At 39.3% G+C, this 19,799-nt stretch overlaps 1 protein-coding gene across 1 annotated transcript in view; it reads left to right on the top strand.

Annotated features, from left to right (window-relative positions):
* adamts6 (ADAM metallopeptidase with thrombospondin type 1 motif, 6) overlaps positions 1 to 19,437 on the top strand; it is a 205,852-nt gene extending 186,415 nt beyond the window's left edge. The window contains exons 20-24 of the mRNA XM_052044773.1: positions 2,687 to 2,816; positions 6,694 to 6,898; positions 10,932 to 11,108; positions 17,153 to 17,309; positions 19,328 to 19,437. Of these exons, the coding sequence (XP_051900733.1) occupies positions 2,687 to 2,816; positions 6,694 to 6,898; positions 10,932 to 11,108; positions 17,153 to 17,309; positions 19,328 to 19,437 (779 nt within the window). The remainder of the gene's footprint in view (positions 1 to 2,686; positions 2,817 to 6,693; positions 6,899 to 10,931; positions 11,109 to 17,152; positions 17,310 to 19,327) is intronic.
* Positions 19,438 to 19,799: the final 362 nt, after the last annotated feature.

The following is a 19,799-nucleotide window of genomic DNA, read 5'->3' as shown; positions in this document are numbered from 1 at the left end:
TTAGATGTTACATAGAGTCATAGAGACACAGCAAAGAAACAGGCCCTTCAACCCAGCAAGTCCACACTAACCATCGACCACCCAATTACAACACTAATCCTACATCATTCCCATTTATTTTTATTCTCCCCATATTCTTGTCAACTCCCCCAAAGTGCTACCACTCACCTACGTGCTAGAAACAATTTACAACAACTAATTAGCCTGTCAACCCACACATCTTTGGTGATGTGGGAAGATATCAGAACACTCGGAGGAAACCCATGTGGCCTTGGGTACAAACGCTGCACAGACAACACCCGAGATCAGGATTGAACCCAGGTCTTGGGCGCTGTGAGGTTGCATATCTACTAGTTGTGCCGTTGTGCCACTCTTTAAGTTACATTTAAGAGGAAATAAAAGACCTCATTAAGGGTCAGTTATAATTTATCAAATAGTCTAATGGGGATAAAGGATTGCTTGGTAAGCCATACACACCAGAATGTAATAAAAACAGAAATTATTGGAAACTTTTAGTGGGTCAGACAGCATTTGTGAAAAGAGAAACAAGAGTAAATGCTTCAGGTCAAAGACCTTTCATCTGAACTGGGTAACAGAGAAAACAAGTTAGTTTTAAGTTGCAGAGAGTGGTAGAGGGATAGATAGAACAAAGAACATAGTTCCAGCAGGGTGAGGCCACACTAACATGTTGGCACAATTTTCATCCTATGCAAATCTTTTTGAATCACGCTAGGCAGCAGTAAATGTATACTGTTGAATTTGGCTCACCTGGGCAAGAGAGGAAATTTGGCCATGATTCCTGCTCCAAATCTTGACTTTCATGGAAAATCTGGAAGTAGGGTGACAGTAGAATTGGATGCAGCCCTGACATATTCCACATTTGACCATCTTGCTGCTGCTTACTGCCTGGTTTCATAAAGTGCTGATACACATTTGAAATTGACCCTTAATATTTTGAAGAGGAGAAAAGAATTCTATTGTTTTTTTCCCCAGTGGTGATTATTTCTAATAAGGATACTGAATTCATGAGTTACTTACTCAGGTGATTTCAGCAATCAAATTATAACAGCTGAATTTCCGATTAATAATTAACAAAATTGAGGGATAACTGCATGTAATCAAACTACATCACCTCAAATGCAATGGGCTTGAATTTCCAAGGGATTAGTGTAATCACAAGCTCTTGCTTCAGCAGAAGGCAGCCAGAGCTCCTGGAAGATGATGTAAATGTTGTCTTCAGCACTTCTCCACCTATTGACTTTGAGAATAGTATGGGAAAGAATAACATCAATATAGTAATGATGCTTAAAGCTGAAGGAAAATTGAACTAAGCAACTTTTTATAGTTAAAGTGAATTTCTTACATGAAGTTATCCCTCAGTCTTAATGATTAATCAGAAATTTAGCTGTTAAGTTCACTTGGTCATGATAATGCTTCTGCACTTGAAATATGAATCTGTCCTTTCTTCAGGATTTGGCCTGCTCGTTGAGTATTTCCACCTATTCTACTTTTGTTGTGGTCCTGTTTTACATGTACAAGTAATGAAAAGCGCGGAAGGAAGCCATGAACCGCTATGACAATCCTGGCTCTTTAGAAGACGATCCTACTAATCTGACACCGCAGCATTTGATCATAGTTCTGTGAAGTTATTCTTCTCAACCATATATACAATTCCATTTTTAAAGTTACAATTAAATCTGAACTCCATTCTTCAGGATTGTAGTAAGCAATTCACTGCTAAAAATAAAGTCTGTTATTTCCACATGCATTTTTGCCCTTGTCTTAAATATAAGCCTCCTGAACCTTCTATCAGTGGAAACAGTTTGCTCAAACACATTCTTTCAAAAACTGTACACAATTTTGAACAATACTATTAAATCTCCATTGAACCCTCAATGCATTTAGGAGAATAATCCCAGATTAATCAGTCTTTACATAATAACCAATGTCCTTCATCCCTGGTAACACTTTGGTAAATCTCTTTCACACCTTCTTCAAAGCCTTGAAATCCTTCTTATTGCCTGGTGCCCAGAACTAGACATAATGCTCCAGCTAAAACTGAAATACTGCTTTATACAGACTTAATAAATCTCTCTATCTCCTTTATAATGCCAAGAATCCATTATTTTTTTTAACAGCCTTATAAATTGTCCTGATGTCTCCAAAGATTTGTGCATGTGAAACCCCAGGTCTCTTTTTCTGCAAGAGCTTTTAAAATTTTATCATTTAGTTTATAACATCTTTTCTAATTTTTCTTTCCAAAAGGCATCATTCATACACATCTGCATTAAATTTCCCTACACATCTGTGTCCTCCCAAAGTCTGCTACTATCCCCCTCCACTGAGTAATATTAAAAAAATTATGAAATTTATCTGTCTAAACATTATATGCACATGTTAGAAAAGTAGCATCCCTCTAGCTATGATTTATTGATGTATGCTGGGTGATACGAGATCTATTGTCATGCAAAAAGTTGGATCCTTTTGGTAAATAAACATTTTCATACTATGGCAAATTCAGAATGTAACGCTATATGTCAAATATTTTTCAAAGGATCCCAACAAATCTCAAAGTATTCCCATTTCTTCAATTAAGATATATTAACAAAGATTTTTTAATAATGAATTATTACTTTTAAAATGTACTATTCATAATAAAGAGGGATAAAACACTTCTTTTTTACAGGTGCACAGAAACAAGAAGTAGTTTGTAAAAGATTAGATGACAATTCCATTGTCCAGAATAGTTACTGTGACCCTGACAGTAAGCCACCAGAAACTCAGAGAGCTTGCAACACAGAGCCGTGTCCACCAGAGTAAGTTTTCAGATTTTTTTCTTTGTACTTATGTCCATTCTAGAAGCAGTAACATTGTTTTTTTCCAAGTGCAATTTAAGTCAAGAGACGTCATAGGATGAGATATGTAACGCAGGGTAAATTAACCTTTTATCTCCATAAGTGGCCATCCCTTAAACTGCATAATCTTTAACTTACAGAATTTCTTCCCCAAACCTCTCTATCTCATTTTTTGCTCCCTTTTTTGGTAAAGCTTCTTGTTACTCCCACTAGAATTACCTTTCATTGCTCTGTGGCAGATTTTGCCAGAGACTGCTCTTGTGAACCAACCTAGAATGTTTGATTCTGTTAAGGGTGCTATATAAGTGCAATACTTTATTCATTTTGGTCATAAAGGAAATAATAGTTCACTACATAGCAGAAAGTCCTTCAAAATGGATTGCCTACCCTTTAATCAGCTCGATAATCCATCTGGTGCAGGAACTCTCTTCTTAAGAATGTGGAATTTCTGGTGTGCCCAAAGGATAGTAACTTTAGGATGGTGGCTTGTTTACCTGAAGTTATGGCAAAGCACATTGAAGACACTAACTGAACTATACAGGAAAGGATCCAATGGTACTAATTTATGTAGCAGTAAGCATATAGAGAGAAAAAATATACAGCTCTTAAAGCCGCCTGAGGATTATTTAAGAATTCAAAGAATAGGAATGCAAAGTAATGTTATTTGGTATTTAGCATTTTGTTAAAGCATTGACCAAGAAATCTAAGGATGTAAAGAAGTGGCAGATATCAGGAGCAAAAATATTTCTTCTTGTTTAATTGTGAATACTTTGGAGAAAATAAGGACTGGATCAGGACCTAAATAAGCAGGAACATGAGACTTCCAAGGAACGTAGGAGACAGCTAGCAAGAATAATTTAAACCAGATAGGCAGGGGAGAGGGCAGAGAGGAAATTAGATCCCAGTCAGAGCTGATCACAGGGTGGAAGGTACATGCTCACATACAGCTCAGAAACCTAGGACAAATAGGAGGCAGAACAAGGAGCAGGCAGGCACAGCCCTGAGAAAGGATGCAAATCTACAGTTAAAATATTCTCTATGTGAATTACCAGAAGCATTGGTTATGCTGGAAATGGAAGCCATTACAGCAGTAAGGAATGCAATCTGATAAGAAAATCAGAGACATGATTGACTCTGGAGGATTGTAATGAATACAACATACAGGAGTATACAGCACTCAACAAAGTAGCAGCAGACAGGAAAGGGGGTAGTGCAGTTCTATATGTCAGAGACACATGGGAGGTTAATGAAGTTGATTCTATAGGAGCTGTGAAGTTAAAACTGTATTCCTTGGGTTTAATATTTTTAAAGAAACAAACAAAACACTAGAGGTGTATTACAGCTCACTAAGTTAGAAAAAAGATGGAAGACTGATTTTTTAATAGATAAGAAGGGCACATCTAAACAGGAAGGTTATTTTCTGAGCAATTTCATTAATTTGGGAATACCCAAGTAATTTGGAGTCTGAGGTACATAACTGCTTGGTGATCAAGTGTATCAAGAAAGCCTTGAGAGACGATGCACATTTAACTTTGTAATATCCAGAGAAAATGCAGGAAAGAAAATTGGTATCATCATAAGGGAACTGTGACCTCAAAATTACCAACTTCGGTATGATATGACATCTGGAAATTCAAAGAACCATGAGCAAAGTCTAATTTAAAAGCAATCTGGAAGCATCTTAAGTAGGTTGATCGGTTGGGCTTCTTACATATTTCAGAAGATAAGTAATACATACTGCTGAACATGAAGGATAAATGAATACCTAAGGTCAAAAGACCTAGACTAAACAAGCATGACCCAAATCAAAAGCAAAATAAAGAGGAAGAACAACCTGTATAAATAATTCAGGGAGGAAACAGCAGACTGGAATGAATGGAGGAACTTGGAGAAACACATTGAAGAGATGATCAAGGCAGAAAGAGACATGGCAGAAATCATAACCACCAATCGCAAGTGTAAGATTTCTTTATTAAAACCTTGTACTGTTGAAATTTTAATAGAAGCACTTAGAAAATTGGAAACGAAACAACCTAGCCTAAAAGAGGTTTATAAAATTAAAGGCCTTTTCACAAGCATAATGATCTCCCTATCTTGGTGCAACTACGTAGAATTAATGATTTCAAATAATACAAATGAAATTAAAGTCCTAACATAGTAAATAGGTTAAAAACAAAGGAACCTCATAGGTGAATTATATCTATTCCAGAAAGGTGCTTGGTGAAGCATCAGTGGCCACCAGAGAAATGAACACTAAGGGGTACCAGCAGACAGATTCATGTGATGCTAATATTCAACGTTTCAATTTGTATTACTTCACTGCAAAGTAAACAAATGGAATTGCTTCTCAGAAATAAACAAGGATCATGTATAAAACAATGGTCTTGTAAACGGTATTCAGTCATGATTCAGAATACAGAAATTCTGCTGGACAGACCTGTTGGAGGAAGTGATCCCCTTGGTGGATTTTGGAATAGCCTTTGATATGTTGGACTGAGACTTCCATAAAACATGCTCAATAACTTCCTTACAAAAAGCTCCTAATTCACTTCATAGTTGAGTGTATTCTGATTCATCGGAATCAGGTTTATTATCACTGACATATGTCATGAAATTTGTTGTTTTGTGGCAGCAGTACAGAGCAAGACAGAAAGACATAAAGATTACTCTAAGTTACGAAAATGAATATTGCAAAAGAAGAATAATGAGGTAGTGTTCATGGGTTCATGGACGGTTCAGTAATCTGATGGTGGAGGGGAAGAAGCTGTTCCTGAAACATTGAGTGTGGGTCTTCAGGCTCCTGTACCTCCTCCCCAATGGTAGCAACGTGAAGAGAGCATGTCCTGGGAGGTGAGGGTCCTTAATGATGGATGCTGCCTTCTTGAGGCACCGCCTCTTGAAGATGTCCTCAATAGCAGGGAGGATTGTGCCCATGATGGAGCTGGCTGAGTCTACAACCCTCTGCAGCCTCTTTCGATCCTGCACATTGGAGCCTCCGTACCAGGCGGTGATGCAACCAATCAGAATGTTCTCCACCATGCATCTAGAGAAATTTGCAAGAGTCTTTGGTGACACACCAAATTTCCTCAAACCCTGAATGAAGTAGATCTGCTGGCATGCCTCCTTCATGATTACATCAATGTGTTGGGCCCAAGATAGGATCCTCTGAGATGTTGATGCCCAGGAATTTGAAGCTGCTCACCCCTTCCAGCACTGACCCCCTAATGAAGACTGGTGCGTGTTGTCCTGACTTCCCCTTCCTGAAGTCCACAATCAGTTCCTTATTGACAATAAGGATTATCTGGTTACAAAGCTGCAGGGAGTTCTGCTTGGGGTGGGAGGAAGCACTGTATGTGCTGCCAGCTGTGTGTGGCAGCACCAAGCCCACACTTTGAATTCTGGGATCACACAACATCAGGCAACATTATGAAATTTGTTAAACTATAAGGATCCTCTTCTTGATAACCCTTTGGTATCTAGATGGGCTTCTTGGACAATGCATTTGTGATCCTTGAACAAGTGTATTGGTATTAGCAGTTTCTGCCATCAGAAGGGCCATTCTCTGGCCAACACATTTATGCAAGCCACCTAAGTAATTTTAATGTTACATTTTTATGTGAGTGTTTCAAGGTTTTAGTTGTGTTGTTGCAATATGAGGAAAGTTTTGACATTTTGTATCAGATTCAATAACAATTTCCAAAGGGTATTGGGCATGTACATGAAAAGAAATGGGACTAATCGGATAGCCCTTTCAATGAGGCTGCACTGGCACGATGGACTAACTGGCCTTCTGTGTGTATGATTCTGTAACTCTAACTTTATCTTCTCTGACTTCCAGATGGTTTATTGGAGATTGGTCAGAATGCAGCAAAACATGTGATGGTGGAATGCGTATACGAACTGTATTGTGCATTAGGAAAATTGGACCTTCTGAGGAAGAAACTCTAGATGACAGCCACTGTCTCACGCACAGGCCTATTGAGAAAGAGCCCTGTAACAATCAGTCCTGTCCTCCACAGTGGGTTGCGCTGGATTGGTCCGAGGTACAGACACCAATGTGCTTCCCTGCTTTTGCTACTCATGTTTACTCTGTTCAAAGGCATTTGCAATTCTTGACATTTGTTGTAATTACAAGTACAAACTCAAGCTAGCTTAAGAAAAAGGAAAACAAGGAACACCACTTTGGTATTATTGCTGAGTAATGAGTCTCACATGTGCTTATTTTATACCCTGAACATTCTCTGCAGGGTGCTTAGTGAAAAGGACGATTTATGACTGAACTTTCTATAGCTAAGAAACCTACTGTCATCTGATATTCTGCATTGGTTATCAAAACATTTAGGGGTGCAGTTTCATGGCCTGCAAACTTGTAATGTCATTTACAGATTTTTATGATGCAGTTCTTATATGCTTTCTCTGCTTGCCAAGTTATTATAAAAACTGATTTTGTGCAAGTTTAACATGTTTTCTGAGCACTGCTTCATTGGCACTACTTTTGAGACAGGATTGTCCTTTTGGTTGTTTATCAAGATGAGGGATAGTGGTTGAGAGTAAAACTCTTTACTGGGGACCAAACAGTTGTCTCAATCTCTTCAGTAGAACTGCACTAGTAATTATCCATTTCCTTCAGGAAATGTTTACTTGTGAGATATGGATCAGTGCACGGATTCTTAATTTCCTCAGGGCACCTGGCCTACTATTGGGATTATTGGGGAAGGTGGAAGAGGTCTCATGTGAACAGAAATTGAGGGGTGCTGTGGATTCTTTGTGCCATTACATCTGGATAAGGAGTTGGTTAAGGATGGGTAAACATTGCTTCTATTTTTCCCCTTTTGATGTGACATCAGAAAATGGTAAGAGGTCCCCCGTGGGATGATATAATTCCTCATGATAACCCTGATATACTGCCCAAAGGCAGGGGAGGGCGAGCACAAAAGAGAAGAGGTCAAATTCGTTTTGTCAACTAACTACAAAGGCTGGTTATCAACCTCAGTGTCTGGGACACAACTTCCAAATTTGCCGATGACACAAACCTGGAGATGTAGTGAACTATGAGAACCATAAGGATATAACTATAAGAACACAGGAAATAGTATTCAACCCCTTGTGCTTGCTCTGCCGTTCAATAGGACAAGCTTTACAGAGATATAAACCATCTGGCAGGATGGGTGGATCGATGGCAGGATGAAATTTAATGCTGAGAAATGCACAGTTATATTTTGATTGGAAGAATGAGAAGAAGCAATATAAATTGGAGGGAGCAATTCTAAAAGGGGTACAAGCTAACTTGGAGTATATGTGCATAATTATTTGAATGTGGCAGAGTAGGATCCTGGACTTTATAAAGGGAGGCATAAAGAGCAATGCCAATGAAATCCTGATGAACTTTCATAAAACATTGGTTTGGTCTCCAGTTTTAGGTATAATATTTTAGGGAAGATATGAAGGTTTTAGAGGGGTTGCTGAAGAGATTTACCAAAAGATTTTAGGCATGTGGGACTAGCTGCATTGCTGTAAATAGAGATCTCGATGGGCTGAATGGCGTCCTTTTGTGACTCTGTTACCAGCCCAGTGCATCAGCAGATGGCCAAGGACACATTTTTTTCTTCTTCCACTGCTAAGACATAGACCCTTGCCCTCTGGACAGGTTTTTACATTTCTGGTGCACAAGAAGTCACCTTTCACCAGTGGGACAGTGAATGGAATTGGCATCCAAACTTGCAGTTCTGCCAAGCTGCATGCAGTTTTCAAGACAGGTTATATTTCTAAACTTAAATTACTGTCCCTGAACAGGTTTGACATGTCTTCCAGCTGGTCATGATTCTGCTTTCCAAGTAAGTCTGAGCTCAGTCGTCATAAATTTATTCAAATTGATTTCTGAGTTGTATAGGTGCTGGGATCTCTGGCTGTGTTTTGTTTATCCAATCATTGATAGTTAAAGTTTTGTTTTAAAAATATGAAAGAAACAAATTAGCGTGGAGTCCTGTCAGATATTTAAATTATTTTTACAACATTCCCCTACCGTATAGCAGTACTTCAAAAGTACTTCATTGATTGTAAGGGTACTTTGGGACATTCTAAGGTTGTGAAAAGTGCTGAATGAATGTCAGCTTGTTCCTTCTTCCTAAAGGCGGACTCTCAGACATAAGGCAGAGTTGAGTAGGCTGGGCTGGTCTGTTTCCCTTTGGTCTCATCAATTTTAGATGTTGTTCAGGTTATTAGCAGGGCTCAACCTGGGGATACAGTTTAGAAGCAAAGATTTAAAGGCTTTGCTCTTCTCATGGAGTTTCATGATAGGAGATAGGAGAACTTGATTCATGGGACTCCTTCTAAGCACAGAGAAAGAGTTCCAACTGAGGATTCCTGTTTTCCTATCATGATTTCAGCACAAAATAAACAAAGCCTTGGAAGAAAGGTATATACGCCTGATCAAATTGGTAAAATGGTTTATTATAGTCACATGTACTGAGGTACAGTAAAACACTTGTCTTGCATAACGTTCATACAGATCAATTCACTACACAGCGCATTGAGGTAGTACAGGGAAAACAATAACAGAATGCAGAATAAAGTGTTACAGTTAGAGAAAGTGCAGTACAGGTGTACAATAAGGTCATAATGAGGTAGATTGTAAGATCAAGAGTCCATCTTATTGTACTAGGGAAGCGTTCAATCATCTTATAGCAATGGGATAGAAGCTGTCCTTGAGCCTGGTGGTTCGTGCTTTCAGGCTTTTGTACCTTCTGTCCGATGGGAGAGTGGAGAAGAGAAATGTCCATGGTGGGTGGGGTCTTTGATTATGCTGGCCGCATTACCAAGGCAGTGAGAAGTATAGACCGAGTCCATGGTGGGGAGGCTGGTTTCCGTGATGTGCTGAGCTGTGTCCACAGCTCTCTGCAGTTTCTTGCGGTCACGGACAGAGCAGTTGCCATACCAGGCAGTGATGCGTCTGGACTAGGAGCTTTCTATGGTGCATCAATAAAAATTGGTAGAGGGCGAAAGGGGAATACCAATATCTTAGCCTCCTGAGGAAGTAGAGTCGCTGGTGAGCTTTCTTAGGCCATGGTGTCTACATGGTTGGACCAGAACAGGCTATCTGGTAATGCTCACTCTAGGAACTTGAAGCTCTCAACCCTTTCAACCTCAGCACCGTTGATGCAGACAGGAGCATCTGCACCGCCCCCCTTCTTGAAGTCAATGACCAGCTCTTTTGTTCTGTTGACATTGACGGAAGGGTTGTTGTTGTTGTGACACCATGTCATTAGGCTCTCTATTTCCTTCCTATACTCTGACTCATCGTTACTTGAGATAGAGCCCACTATGGTGGTATCATCTGCAAACTTGTAGATGGAGTTAGAGCAGAATCTGATCACACAGTCGTGAGTGTATAGGGAGTAGAGTAGGGGGCTGAGGATGCAGCCTTGTGGAGCACCAGTGTTGAGAATAATCGTGGCAGAGGTATTACTGATCACGCTGTTTTTCTGAGGATTCTGATTTTCTGCTGAGTATATGGTGGCAAGAATTATTGACTCCTGTGTCAAATGTATTCCTTTGTAATATTTTGTCACCTGTGTTGGTGGCAGGTATTTGTTGCATCCTGGGAGTGTTTTGCTGCTGTTGACCTGAAACTTTAGAGTAATGCAGTTTTAGTATTCTACTGTCTTCTTTCTGGCACCCTTCTTTGTATGCCTAGATTATGAATGACAGCAATTATTTTGCATCAGAGCAATGATGTTGAGTTCTAACCTATGATCAGCTGACATCCAGTAGCTCACAGTAATGATTGCAATGCCAAATTTGGTCAGTTTGTGAATGTTGAAAGCTTTTTCACATTTGGTATCTCACTACATAGTAATCACAGTGATTTATAAATATTTATGCCAAATACTTACAAACAAAAGTAAAGATTTTTTCCAAATTCCTTAAACTACCATCACTATATGCTGCTGATGTCATTTGTGTCTTGAGTGTAGACATTACAATGTCCAATACAACTGGAAAACCTGAATAGGCTTTAATGTTTTATGAATATCATGACTGATGAAATATTAAGTGTAATCCCATCTTCTTTTGCAGTGTACTCCAAAATGTGGCCCAGGGTTTAAGCATCGAATTGTTTTATGTAAGAGCAGCGACCTGAGCAAGACTTTCCCACCCTCCCATTGCTCTAATGAAAGCAAACCTCCAGCCCGGATTCGCTGCAGCCTTGGGCGATGCCCACCTCCTCGATGGGTCACCGGAGAATGGGGCCTGGTAAGTTGGCACTAATTTAAAGTTATAGTGTTCTGCTTCCTTAACACTCATTTACCTGACAATTCCTGGTGCGTAAATTAACATGAGCTGCACTTGATGCAAAGAAATTGTATAAATAGTTTTGAAGAGTCCATCATGATCTCCAGATTGTACAAGTTTCTGTTTTATACATTCTTTTTTTATTATCTCATACAAACCTAAATCATATGAATATAGGTATCTTTCAATTTTGGAACATTCCATTTACAAATTGTTATCATTTTTATCAATTGACTGTTTAGGATCTATGTCCTTAATTTATGAAGTATTTTTTACAAAAATGAATAATGCTTTATTTTCACAATAAATGGTGATTGAAATTCCATGCAACTGAAATAACCTGACTGGATTATGATCTTTGTTGACACAGCAGAGCTGCTCAGTTGTCTCAATAAAGATTGCAAACCACCTGACACAGCTACCTAAGGGAGGGACAGTGGGGAAAGAGTGGAGAAAAGGGGAATAGAGAGAGTGGGAAGGGAAGAGTTGAGAATGGAAAAGGGGAGAAGTGGGTGTAGGGATGAGGAAAATAAGAGAGTCAGGAATTAGAAAGGGGAAAGTGAGGAAGGGAAGAGGGAGAGTGGAGTAGAGGAGGGGGGCAGTGGGGAATGGGAAGAGCCAGAGTGAGGAAGGAGAGGGTAGAATGGGGAAGGGAAAGGGGAGTGGAGATTAAATGGGATGAGGGGGTGGGCTGTGGGGTACAGGCAACGTCTACAGGAGGTTGAAGAAGTTGGGGGTGGAGAAAAGGGTGTGGGGATGAGGGATGTAAAGGCGGAAAAGAATGAGAGGATAAGAGCGAGGGGTTCACAGCAGGATTGTTCGGAGAGGGCCAGGGGTGGGAGTAGGAGGGTGGCATTTGGTATGTCTCACTGAGTGAGTCCTTGAATGGTTACATTATGTATATTATTTCCTTAAGATTTAATTGCCAATAAAATAATATCTTATTATTTCACATATTTGTATTGATGTATTTTTAAGTGTAAATTTTTATTGACTGAAATTCTTGAGCAACCAGATTTATGCAACCAGAGATTTTACATTGAAACTAATGGGAAATGTCTTTTTTTATTTCCCAGAATGTATCCCCTTCATAAGATACCTGTCCCAACATTTTAAATTAAAGATTGTAGGTTGTAACTTCCAATAGATGGAAAAACAACCATATTTAATCTATCTATCAATTATCAATCTATTCCTGAGCTACCCATCCCCTCTTCTACTATGACCTCATGTCCTCCACTCAAGTAGACCTCTTCAAATGCAAACTCTTTATGCCCAGTATCCCCACTCATCCTTTCCACTGCAGGCTTTCCTGCTCAATGCACAGTCAGCCTGCCATTCAGACTGATTGTTGGAAGCAAAACCAATGAGAAAAATAAAAGTGCAGCAACCAGAGCCAAAGTTAAAACATGCAGGACATTCAGAAGCCCGGACTCCCGTGTTTCTGTCCATATCCTACTGTGAACTTGCAACTGCATAGACATCAGGGCCAAAGTACCCCCTACACAGGAATTGTGTTTTCAGCCAAATTATCCATGATGTATTTATATTCCACACAATCCACCACCCAAACAAATTGCCATTTTTTGCCGTGGCTCTGTATCTCTTCATTCCCTTCTCCTCCTTGCATCCATTTAAATGCTACAATCTTATATGCTGCTGCCACACTCCATGTGTCGGCAAGTTCCACATCACAACCACTTTGTGTATCTACTCTTTACTAAATGCAGTTTTACCACAGCGGTGCAATCTACACTGGTACTAAATCGGTTTATCTTCTGATGGGCCTACAGGAGAAGAAGAAGCTTCTATAAATGAGATGTGAACCTGTCATAACACATATAACTTGGGGAATGTTGATATAGTTTCATAACAATGATCTTATGAAAAGTACATTGCACACAGGAGATGAAACTCTAATGGTTACTGCTTTTCACTCTTCATTTCCTTCCAGCCTTTTTTGACTTTGAAGCTCATTACAGATCAAAGTTCTCATTAAATTGACACAATGCTTACCAAGAAATTCAGCTGCATAAACCTTTTTATCCATGCTCTGAAAATGAACATCAATTTTGCTCTTTTGTGGAGTGAAACACAATTACAGCCATTCCTGCGTTATTTTGTGTCACTTGTAGAGTTATAGAGTACTGCAGCACACAGAGCCTTCGGCCCAACTTATCAATGCCGACCGTGCCCACCTAACTAGACCATTTCCCAGCATTTGGCCCATATCCCGGCTAATCCCCTCCTATCCATATGCTTATCCAAATGTCTTTTGACTGTTGTTACTGGACCTACCTCAACCACTTTTTCTGGCAGCTCATTCCACTTGTGAAATTTAACTATGCATTTTCTGGAATAAGTTACGTTTTTTGTTCTTCTTTCACTTTTTGGGATCTGGTTATTACTGGAAAGGCCAGCATTTATTTCCCATCCCTAATTTCCTTTGAGCCGTTTTATTGAACTGCTGCAGTCCTGATGAAGACTTCAGCAGTGCTGTTGGGTATGGAATTGCAAGACCAAGAAACAATGAAGGAGTGGTGATAAATTTCCAAATCAAGGCGCCTTATATCTTAGTTTGTTTTCCTGTGCACCAGCTGCGTTTGTCCTTCTTCGTGGTAGGTGTGATAGGTTTGGGAAGTGCTATCAAAGTAGCTGAGGCAAGAAACTGCATTTTGTAGGTGATAAACATGCAGTCACTGTGCATTGCTGGTGGATTTTAGAGTGGCAAGTGGGGTACCAATCTCGTGGTCTGCTTAGTCTGGAATGGCATCAAGCTTCTTAAGTGTTGTTAGACCTGCACTGGTTCAAGAAAATGGAGGGTATTCCATCACTGTCCTGTCTTGAGCCTTGACTTTGAAAGACTTTGGGATGTCAAGAGGTGAGTCATTCACTGCAGATAACCGTTGGAATTGGTTTCTTTTTGTCACATGTACCGAGATACAGTGAAAAACTTAGTTTTTGCAAGCCGGCCATAAAGATCATTTCAAAACGTAAGTACATTGAGGTTGTAGGGAAAAGCAATAACAGAACAAAGAAGAACAATAACAGAATGAGGAAAAGCCCAGCCTCCGATCTGTTCTTGTACCCATTGTATTTTTGTCATTGATTCTATGAAGTTTTTTGTCCAAGGTGACCCAAAGGACATTAATGGTAGGGGATCTGGTGTAGGTAATGCCATTCCATTTCAAAGGTTGGTTGTTAATCTCCCTCTTGTTGGAGATGGTCATTGCCTGTCGAGGCCGTCATAAGGTTGAAGCTGAGTGGTCCTGCTGAAACCCAAGCTGAGCATCAGTGAATCGGTTAAGAACAAAAGTAGAGAAGCATTCTGTCCCTTGTACAAGATCAGGGCCAATTTTTTTTTATCTCAACAGCACTTCCCTACATTAATCTTTCTTTATATGACGAATTCCTCGGGTATCAATTTGGTGAACCTTCACTTCACTTCACTCCTTCTATCACAAGTATATTCTTCCTTAGGTAGGAAGACCGGACCTGTGCACGATGTTCCAAATGTCATCTCCCCTGGGCCCAATATAATTGCTCTTGTACTCAGTTCTTTTGCAGTAAAGCTGACATGCTGTTCACTTTCCCCATTGTTTGCTGAACCTGCATGTTAATGTCCCTTTGAACATTAGCACCATTCAGTCCTTCATCATTTAAGAAGTACTCCACGCTTCTATTTTTTCTGTCTAAGTTAATCGCCTCTCACATTTCCACATTATCTGTCAGGTCCTTGCCCATTCACTTAAGCTGGCTATATCCTCCATGAAGCCTCTCTGCATCCTCCATAAAGCCCACACTGTCACTTAGCTTTGTATCATCAGCAAACTTGGATATATTATACTTAATTCCTTCATCCAAATCATTGATATAGCCTGTGAACAGCTAGACCTCCAGCACTGATCCTTGCAGCACTCCACTGTCTATATTTTCTTTGCACTCTTTACAGCCCAATGACATCTTTCCTATAACAGGGTAACAAAAACTGTACACAATACTTCAGGTGTGGCCTCACCAACGTCTTGTACAACTGCAGTATAACATCCCAATTCCTATACTCAGTGCCCTGACTGATGAAGGCCAGTGTGCCAAATGCCTTCTTCACCATCCTGTCTACTTGTGATGCCACTGATTAGTCCTGCTTTTTGTGAACATGATGTACCTGGGCAATTTTCACATTGTTGGATTGACCTCAGTGTTGTAAGTGTATTGGAACAGCTTGACTAGAGACACAGCCAGTTCCAGAGCACATGAGATACTCATGGAAGGAATTCTAGAGTTTAAGATTAAAGACACAACTGTCAGTGCTGCAAGGAATAAAATTATATTGATCAAGATGTCAGATTAGGAAGAGCACTGTTATTTTGAATGTTTGTAAAGCTTTAAGATACTACAGAGATAACACGAAAAAGACCGTGGAGCAACTTGAAATCAGGATGGAAATTTTAAAATCAAGCTGTTGTTTAACTGTAAGTTACATTAAGTTGTGAGTGAGTGTTGGTGAAAGGGTCTTCAATGAGAGTACGGATGCAGAATTTGGGAGAACCTTGGAGGATAGAATGAGTGAGGCCAGCAGGTGGGCATTGCAGTAGTAGGCTATGGACATAACATACATTGGAAGGAGAGTTTTGTGGTAGAGGATCTGAACCTGGACAAGGTTGAACAATATTACAGAAGTAGAATTAGGTAGTCTTCGTGCCTGAAGTATTCTGAAGCACATCTCAAGACTGTGAACAGACTGGTTAGGTTTCAGAAAGTTGTCAGAAAGTGAGATGAATTATTCATAAAAAGCCAAGAGAAGGTTCTCACTGCAGGAAGCTAAGGGTTATCTTACACCAGAGCAGTGCATTCCTCTAAATAGAGATATGAAGCCCACCAAGATTATTCAGATGTCTGAAACCAGCTGTACATACTTGCAGCCAACTGAATTCCCTATTACACTCCTGCTGACATTATGGCCGACCTTTGCAATATAACTACCATAGAGTAAAAGCTTAGTCCAAGATGACTTTGCAGAATTAAAATTGTAACTTTTTTTTAAGTTGATCATATTTTTATTGTCCACTTTCTCTGGATGAACGTTAAAATTAAACATGGATTAAAAAGCAAAAAAAAATGCAGATTCTGGAAACCTGAGATAAAACAGAAAATACTCTTTAGGCCAGGCAGCATCTATGGATTGAAACATTTCCAATGAATGACCCATTGTCAGATTTGAGAAATTAATTGTGTTTTAGGTTGCAGAACAGGGGGGTGGTAAGGGGGAGAGAGAATAAAGGGTTGATAGGGTGGAGAACAAGGGAGAGAGAATAACAATAGTGGTGGTGATGCCAGTTGAGAGCAGGTGGTGAAGGCTTGTGAATCATAGCTGATCTGTTGGAGGACATGGTAAATAGAAGGAGATAAATGAAAGGCAAAAGTTGCTGGAACCTGCAAGATATGAGATGCTGCAGATGTTGGAAATCTGAATAAAAACAGAATGCTGTAGATACTCAGCAGGTCAGGCAGTATCTATAGAGAGGGAAGATTACAGTTTACTAGATTTGGACTGGAACAAAAACTATTCTGAGTATTGCACAAAGAGTCAGCCGTAGCTTAGACCCATATAACCATAGCCATACCTTTGATTTGGAGGAAGTGAGAGGAGTTAAAAGTGAAGTTGTGAAATGTAAGAAGAAGTTCATTTTGGCAAATGAAGGTAGTGGTGGAGGGGGACTAGTTGGGCCTCTTAAGATAGAGAAATGCCCCCAAAACATCCTGTTATGAAATAGAGGTTTGGAGATCCATGGTGGAAATAAACCTGCTGCGACCCAAAACTAGAGACTGTCAAAGTGTTGGAGGGCATCAGAGGTTTCATGTCTGCAAATGGGAAAAGACTAAACAATGGGTAATGAACAGAATTGAAGTAGGAAGAAATATGTTCTGTGGGACAAGAACAGGCTGAAACCAGGGGTCTACCAGGACAGCCTTTAACATGCATTTTTGTTCTTTATTTATTGCAGTGTTCTGCACAGTGTGGTCTTGGCCAGCAGATGAGGACAGTTCAATGTCTTTCATATACCGGCCAGCCATCCACTGAGTGTCCTGAAACACTTCGACCACCCTCAATGCAACAGTGTGAGAGTAAATGTGATGCTACTCCTATCACCAATGCAGAAGGTAAGTACTTACAAATACACAGCTTGAGTGGGTGACATTTCAAGAATGATTCTTTTAGGATCTCTTCAATTTGAATCATTTCAAGAATTTTTGTACACATGTTCTCTGACACTGTAGCTTTCTAAATTGCTCCAGTGTGGTGTGCTGCTTGCTGTTTGAGTGCCTGGGTCTCTTAATTGTGCCAAAAAATTTTCTGCCAAGTTAAAACCATGGAATTTGCAAACATTGGGCTTTTCCTCAGTAATATTTCAAAAGAATCATACTTACGTAGTAATTTGTAACAAAGCAGCAGATTTATGTCATTTGACGTAAGCTTTTTATTACAAATGGCAAAAAATTAGTTTAATATACTGATAAAGGTCAGTTCATTCAAGTATTTAATTTGATGACATGCACAATTTGATAGATCATTTCACCATATAAATAACACCAGATTTTAAAAGGAAGTATGAAAAAATAATGTCGCTGCCAGCCGAACCTCATGCAAGATTGCTATTTATAATGAAACAATCTAACTAGTGCACTGTTCTCATCTTGAGTAACTGACAAAGTCAGCTTCTTCTACTCTCCTTGCTTAGTGTTAAATATGGTGCCTGGTTTTGGAGCATATCAGGCATTTGCAAACAGTCAAAATCAGTTCCTTGCAATAAATCAGTTTTAAAAAAGTTTTGAAGGAGATATCTGTATGTTTTCTCAATTGATGACAGAAGTGAGGCTGCATTTAGCAGAACAATTTTAACCAGTTGTGAAAGTTTATATCAATGAAAGACATGATGTTGAACTCAGCATCTGTTTGAATTCTTGAGTTGTACTTTTGAATTACAGTATTTTTTTGAAGCCAGACTTTGAGGGATTGCTTCTGTTAAGTGTAATGTTACATTTGCTGTTGAGACTATACTGTAGTACAAACACCAATAGTCCAACCACAGCTACAGTGGATGAAATACAGTTCTGTACCATTTCTTTTAAAGTACGTGTGTGGCTGCAGGATCCAGACAGTCCAAGGTCATCCGAAACCTGAACCAAAATGGCATTTTAATCATTTTTCATGCAGTTTCAAGTTCCTTTGTAGTTTATGTAGCGTGTTAATGCACCCCTCACAGTAGCTGCAAGTACTTTGCCATTTAGTATTTATTGTTTTGACCGTAATGTATATCCTTGGTGTATTCCACATCTGTAAGTCAAGACATGGATATTCCTTACGATTCATTGATTCCAGACGAAGTATTATTTTAACCAATGGCTAGGCAAGTTTCACAGAGAACATTTCACTCATGGTTATTGTACATTTTGCAGAAGTAAATCATTAAACAAAGGTAAACTATGAATGTCATAAATCTAAAGTAAAAACTGGAAATGCTGAAAATAAGCACGGTATCTGAAAGAGAAATACTGATTAATCTTCTGGAGAGAATCCATCGTCAGACCTGATAAACACATAATTTTCTCAGGAACAAGTTAATTTTGACATTGTTTACAGTTGATGTTGTATTTTTACGAATGATGAAATTTTAATGTGTTTTCAATATGGTTGGACTAAGCCAAATATCATATTTTAAAAAAAGATATTTGACAGATTTTTGGAAACCATAATATAAAGCTTCTGTATATGACCAACCAGAAGTTCTCATAGCAACAAATTATAGGATAAATGCCAGTGAAGATTTGAGCTTGACGGAAACATGATTCAGAGAGACAGGGCTAGAATGTTTTAAACGTATCTCTGACCTGTGCTTCCTTAAAGTTAGTTCCCCACAATGAGTACAGGTCTGGGGAATGTATCCATATGTGTACCATATGAATGATTATGTATGGAAAAGCAAGAAAGATTTTAAAAAAACAAGTGGTTTCTGCACCACAAATAAAGAAAAACATGGAGAAAAATTCCACAACAGTTCATTAAAAATTTAGTTCATCCATTTGGAGGATGTGGGATGTTTCCGGTAGAGACATGTACATCTTGGAAGTGAGTTAGTTTTGTAGCTTTACTCAGTGCTGTCAATTCTTTTACTTCATAGAATGCAAAGATGTGAACAAAGTGGCTTACTGCCCACTGGTGCTGAAGTTCAAGTTCTGCAGCAGGGCGTACTTTAGACAGATGTGCTGTAAGACCTGCCAAGGACACTGACCCAAAGCAAGCCTCGTTAATTCTGTCATGGAAAAACGTGCCTGCCCTGAATTCAACAAGGATCGGGATTTGACGTCCCACAAACTCTACCCTGTGGAAATTGTAACCACTGGTCAGCTTCAGCTGACAATAATTTGCTGTTATTTTAACTTCTGTGAAGTGGGATTTTTTTTTACTAAGGTGCTGGACACAGAGCGGAGGAGATGCCAGTTCTAAGTTTTCTGCTCAGCAACATGAAAAAACACTCAGCTGTTAAGGACACGCACGTTCACTTGAACAAATTGAATAGTTGGTTCATCTCCAGGGACCAGAAAGTTAATGTAATATATATTGGACCTAAATAAGGAGAGAACAGTTTGTAT

The sequence above is a fragment of the Pristis pectinata genome, chromosome 2 (assembly GCF_009764475.1).
Source record: "Pristis pectinata isolate sPriPec2 chromosome 2, sPriPec2.1.pri, whole genome shotgun sequence".
In the NCBI taxonomy this organism is placed as follows: Eukaryota; Metazoa; Chordata; class Chondrichthyes; order Rhinopristiformes; family Pristidae; genus Pristis; species Pristis pectinata.
This window is presented reverse-complemented; position numbering and strand designations above follow the sequence as displayed.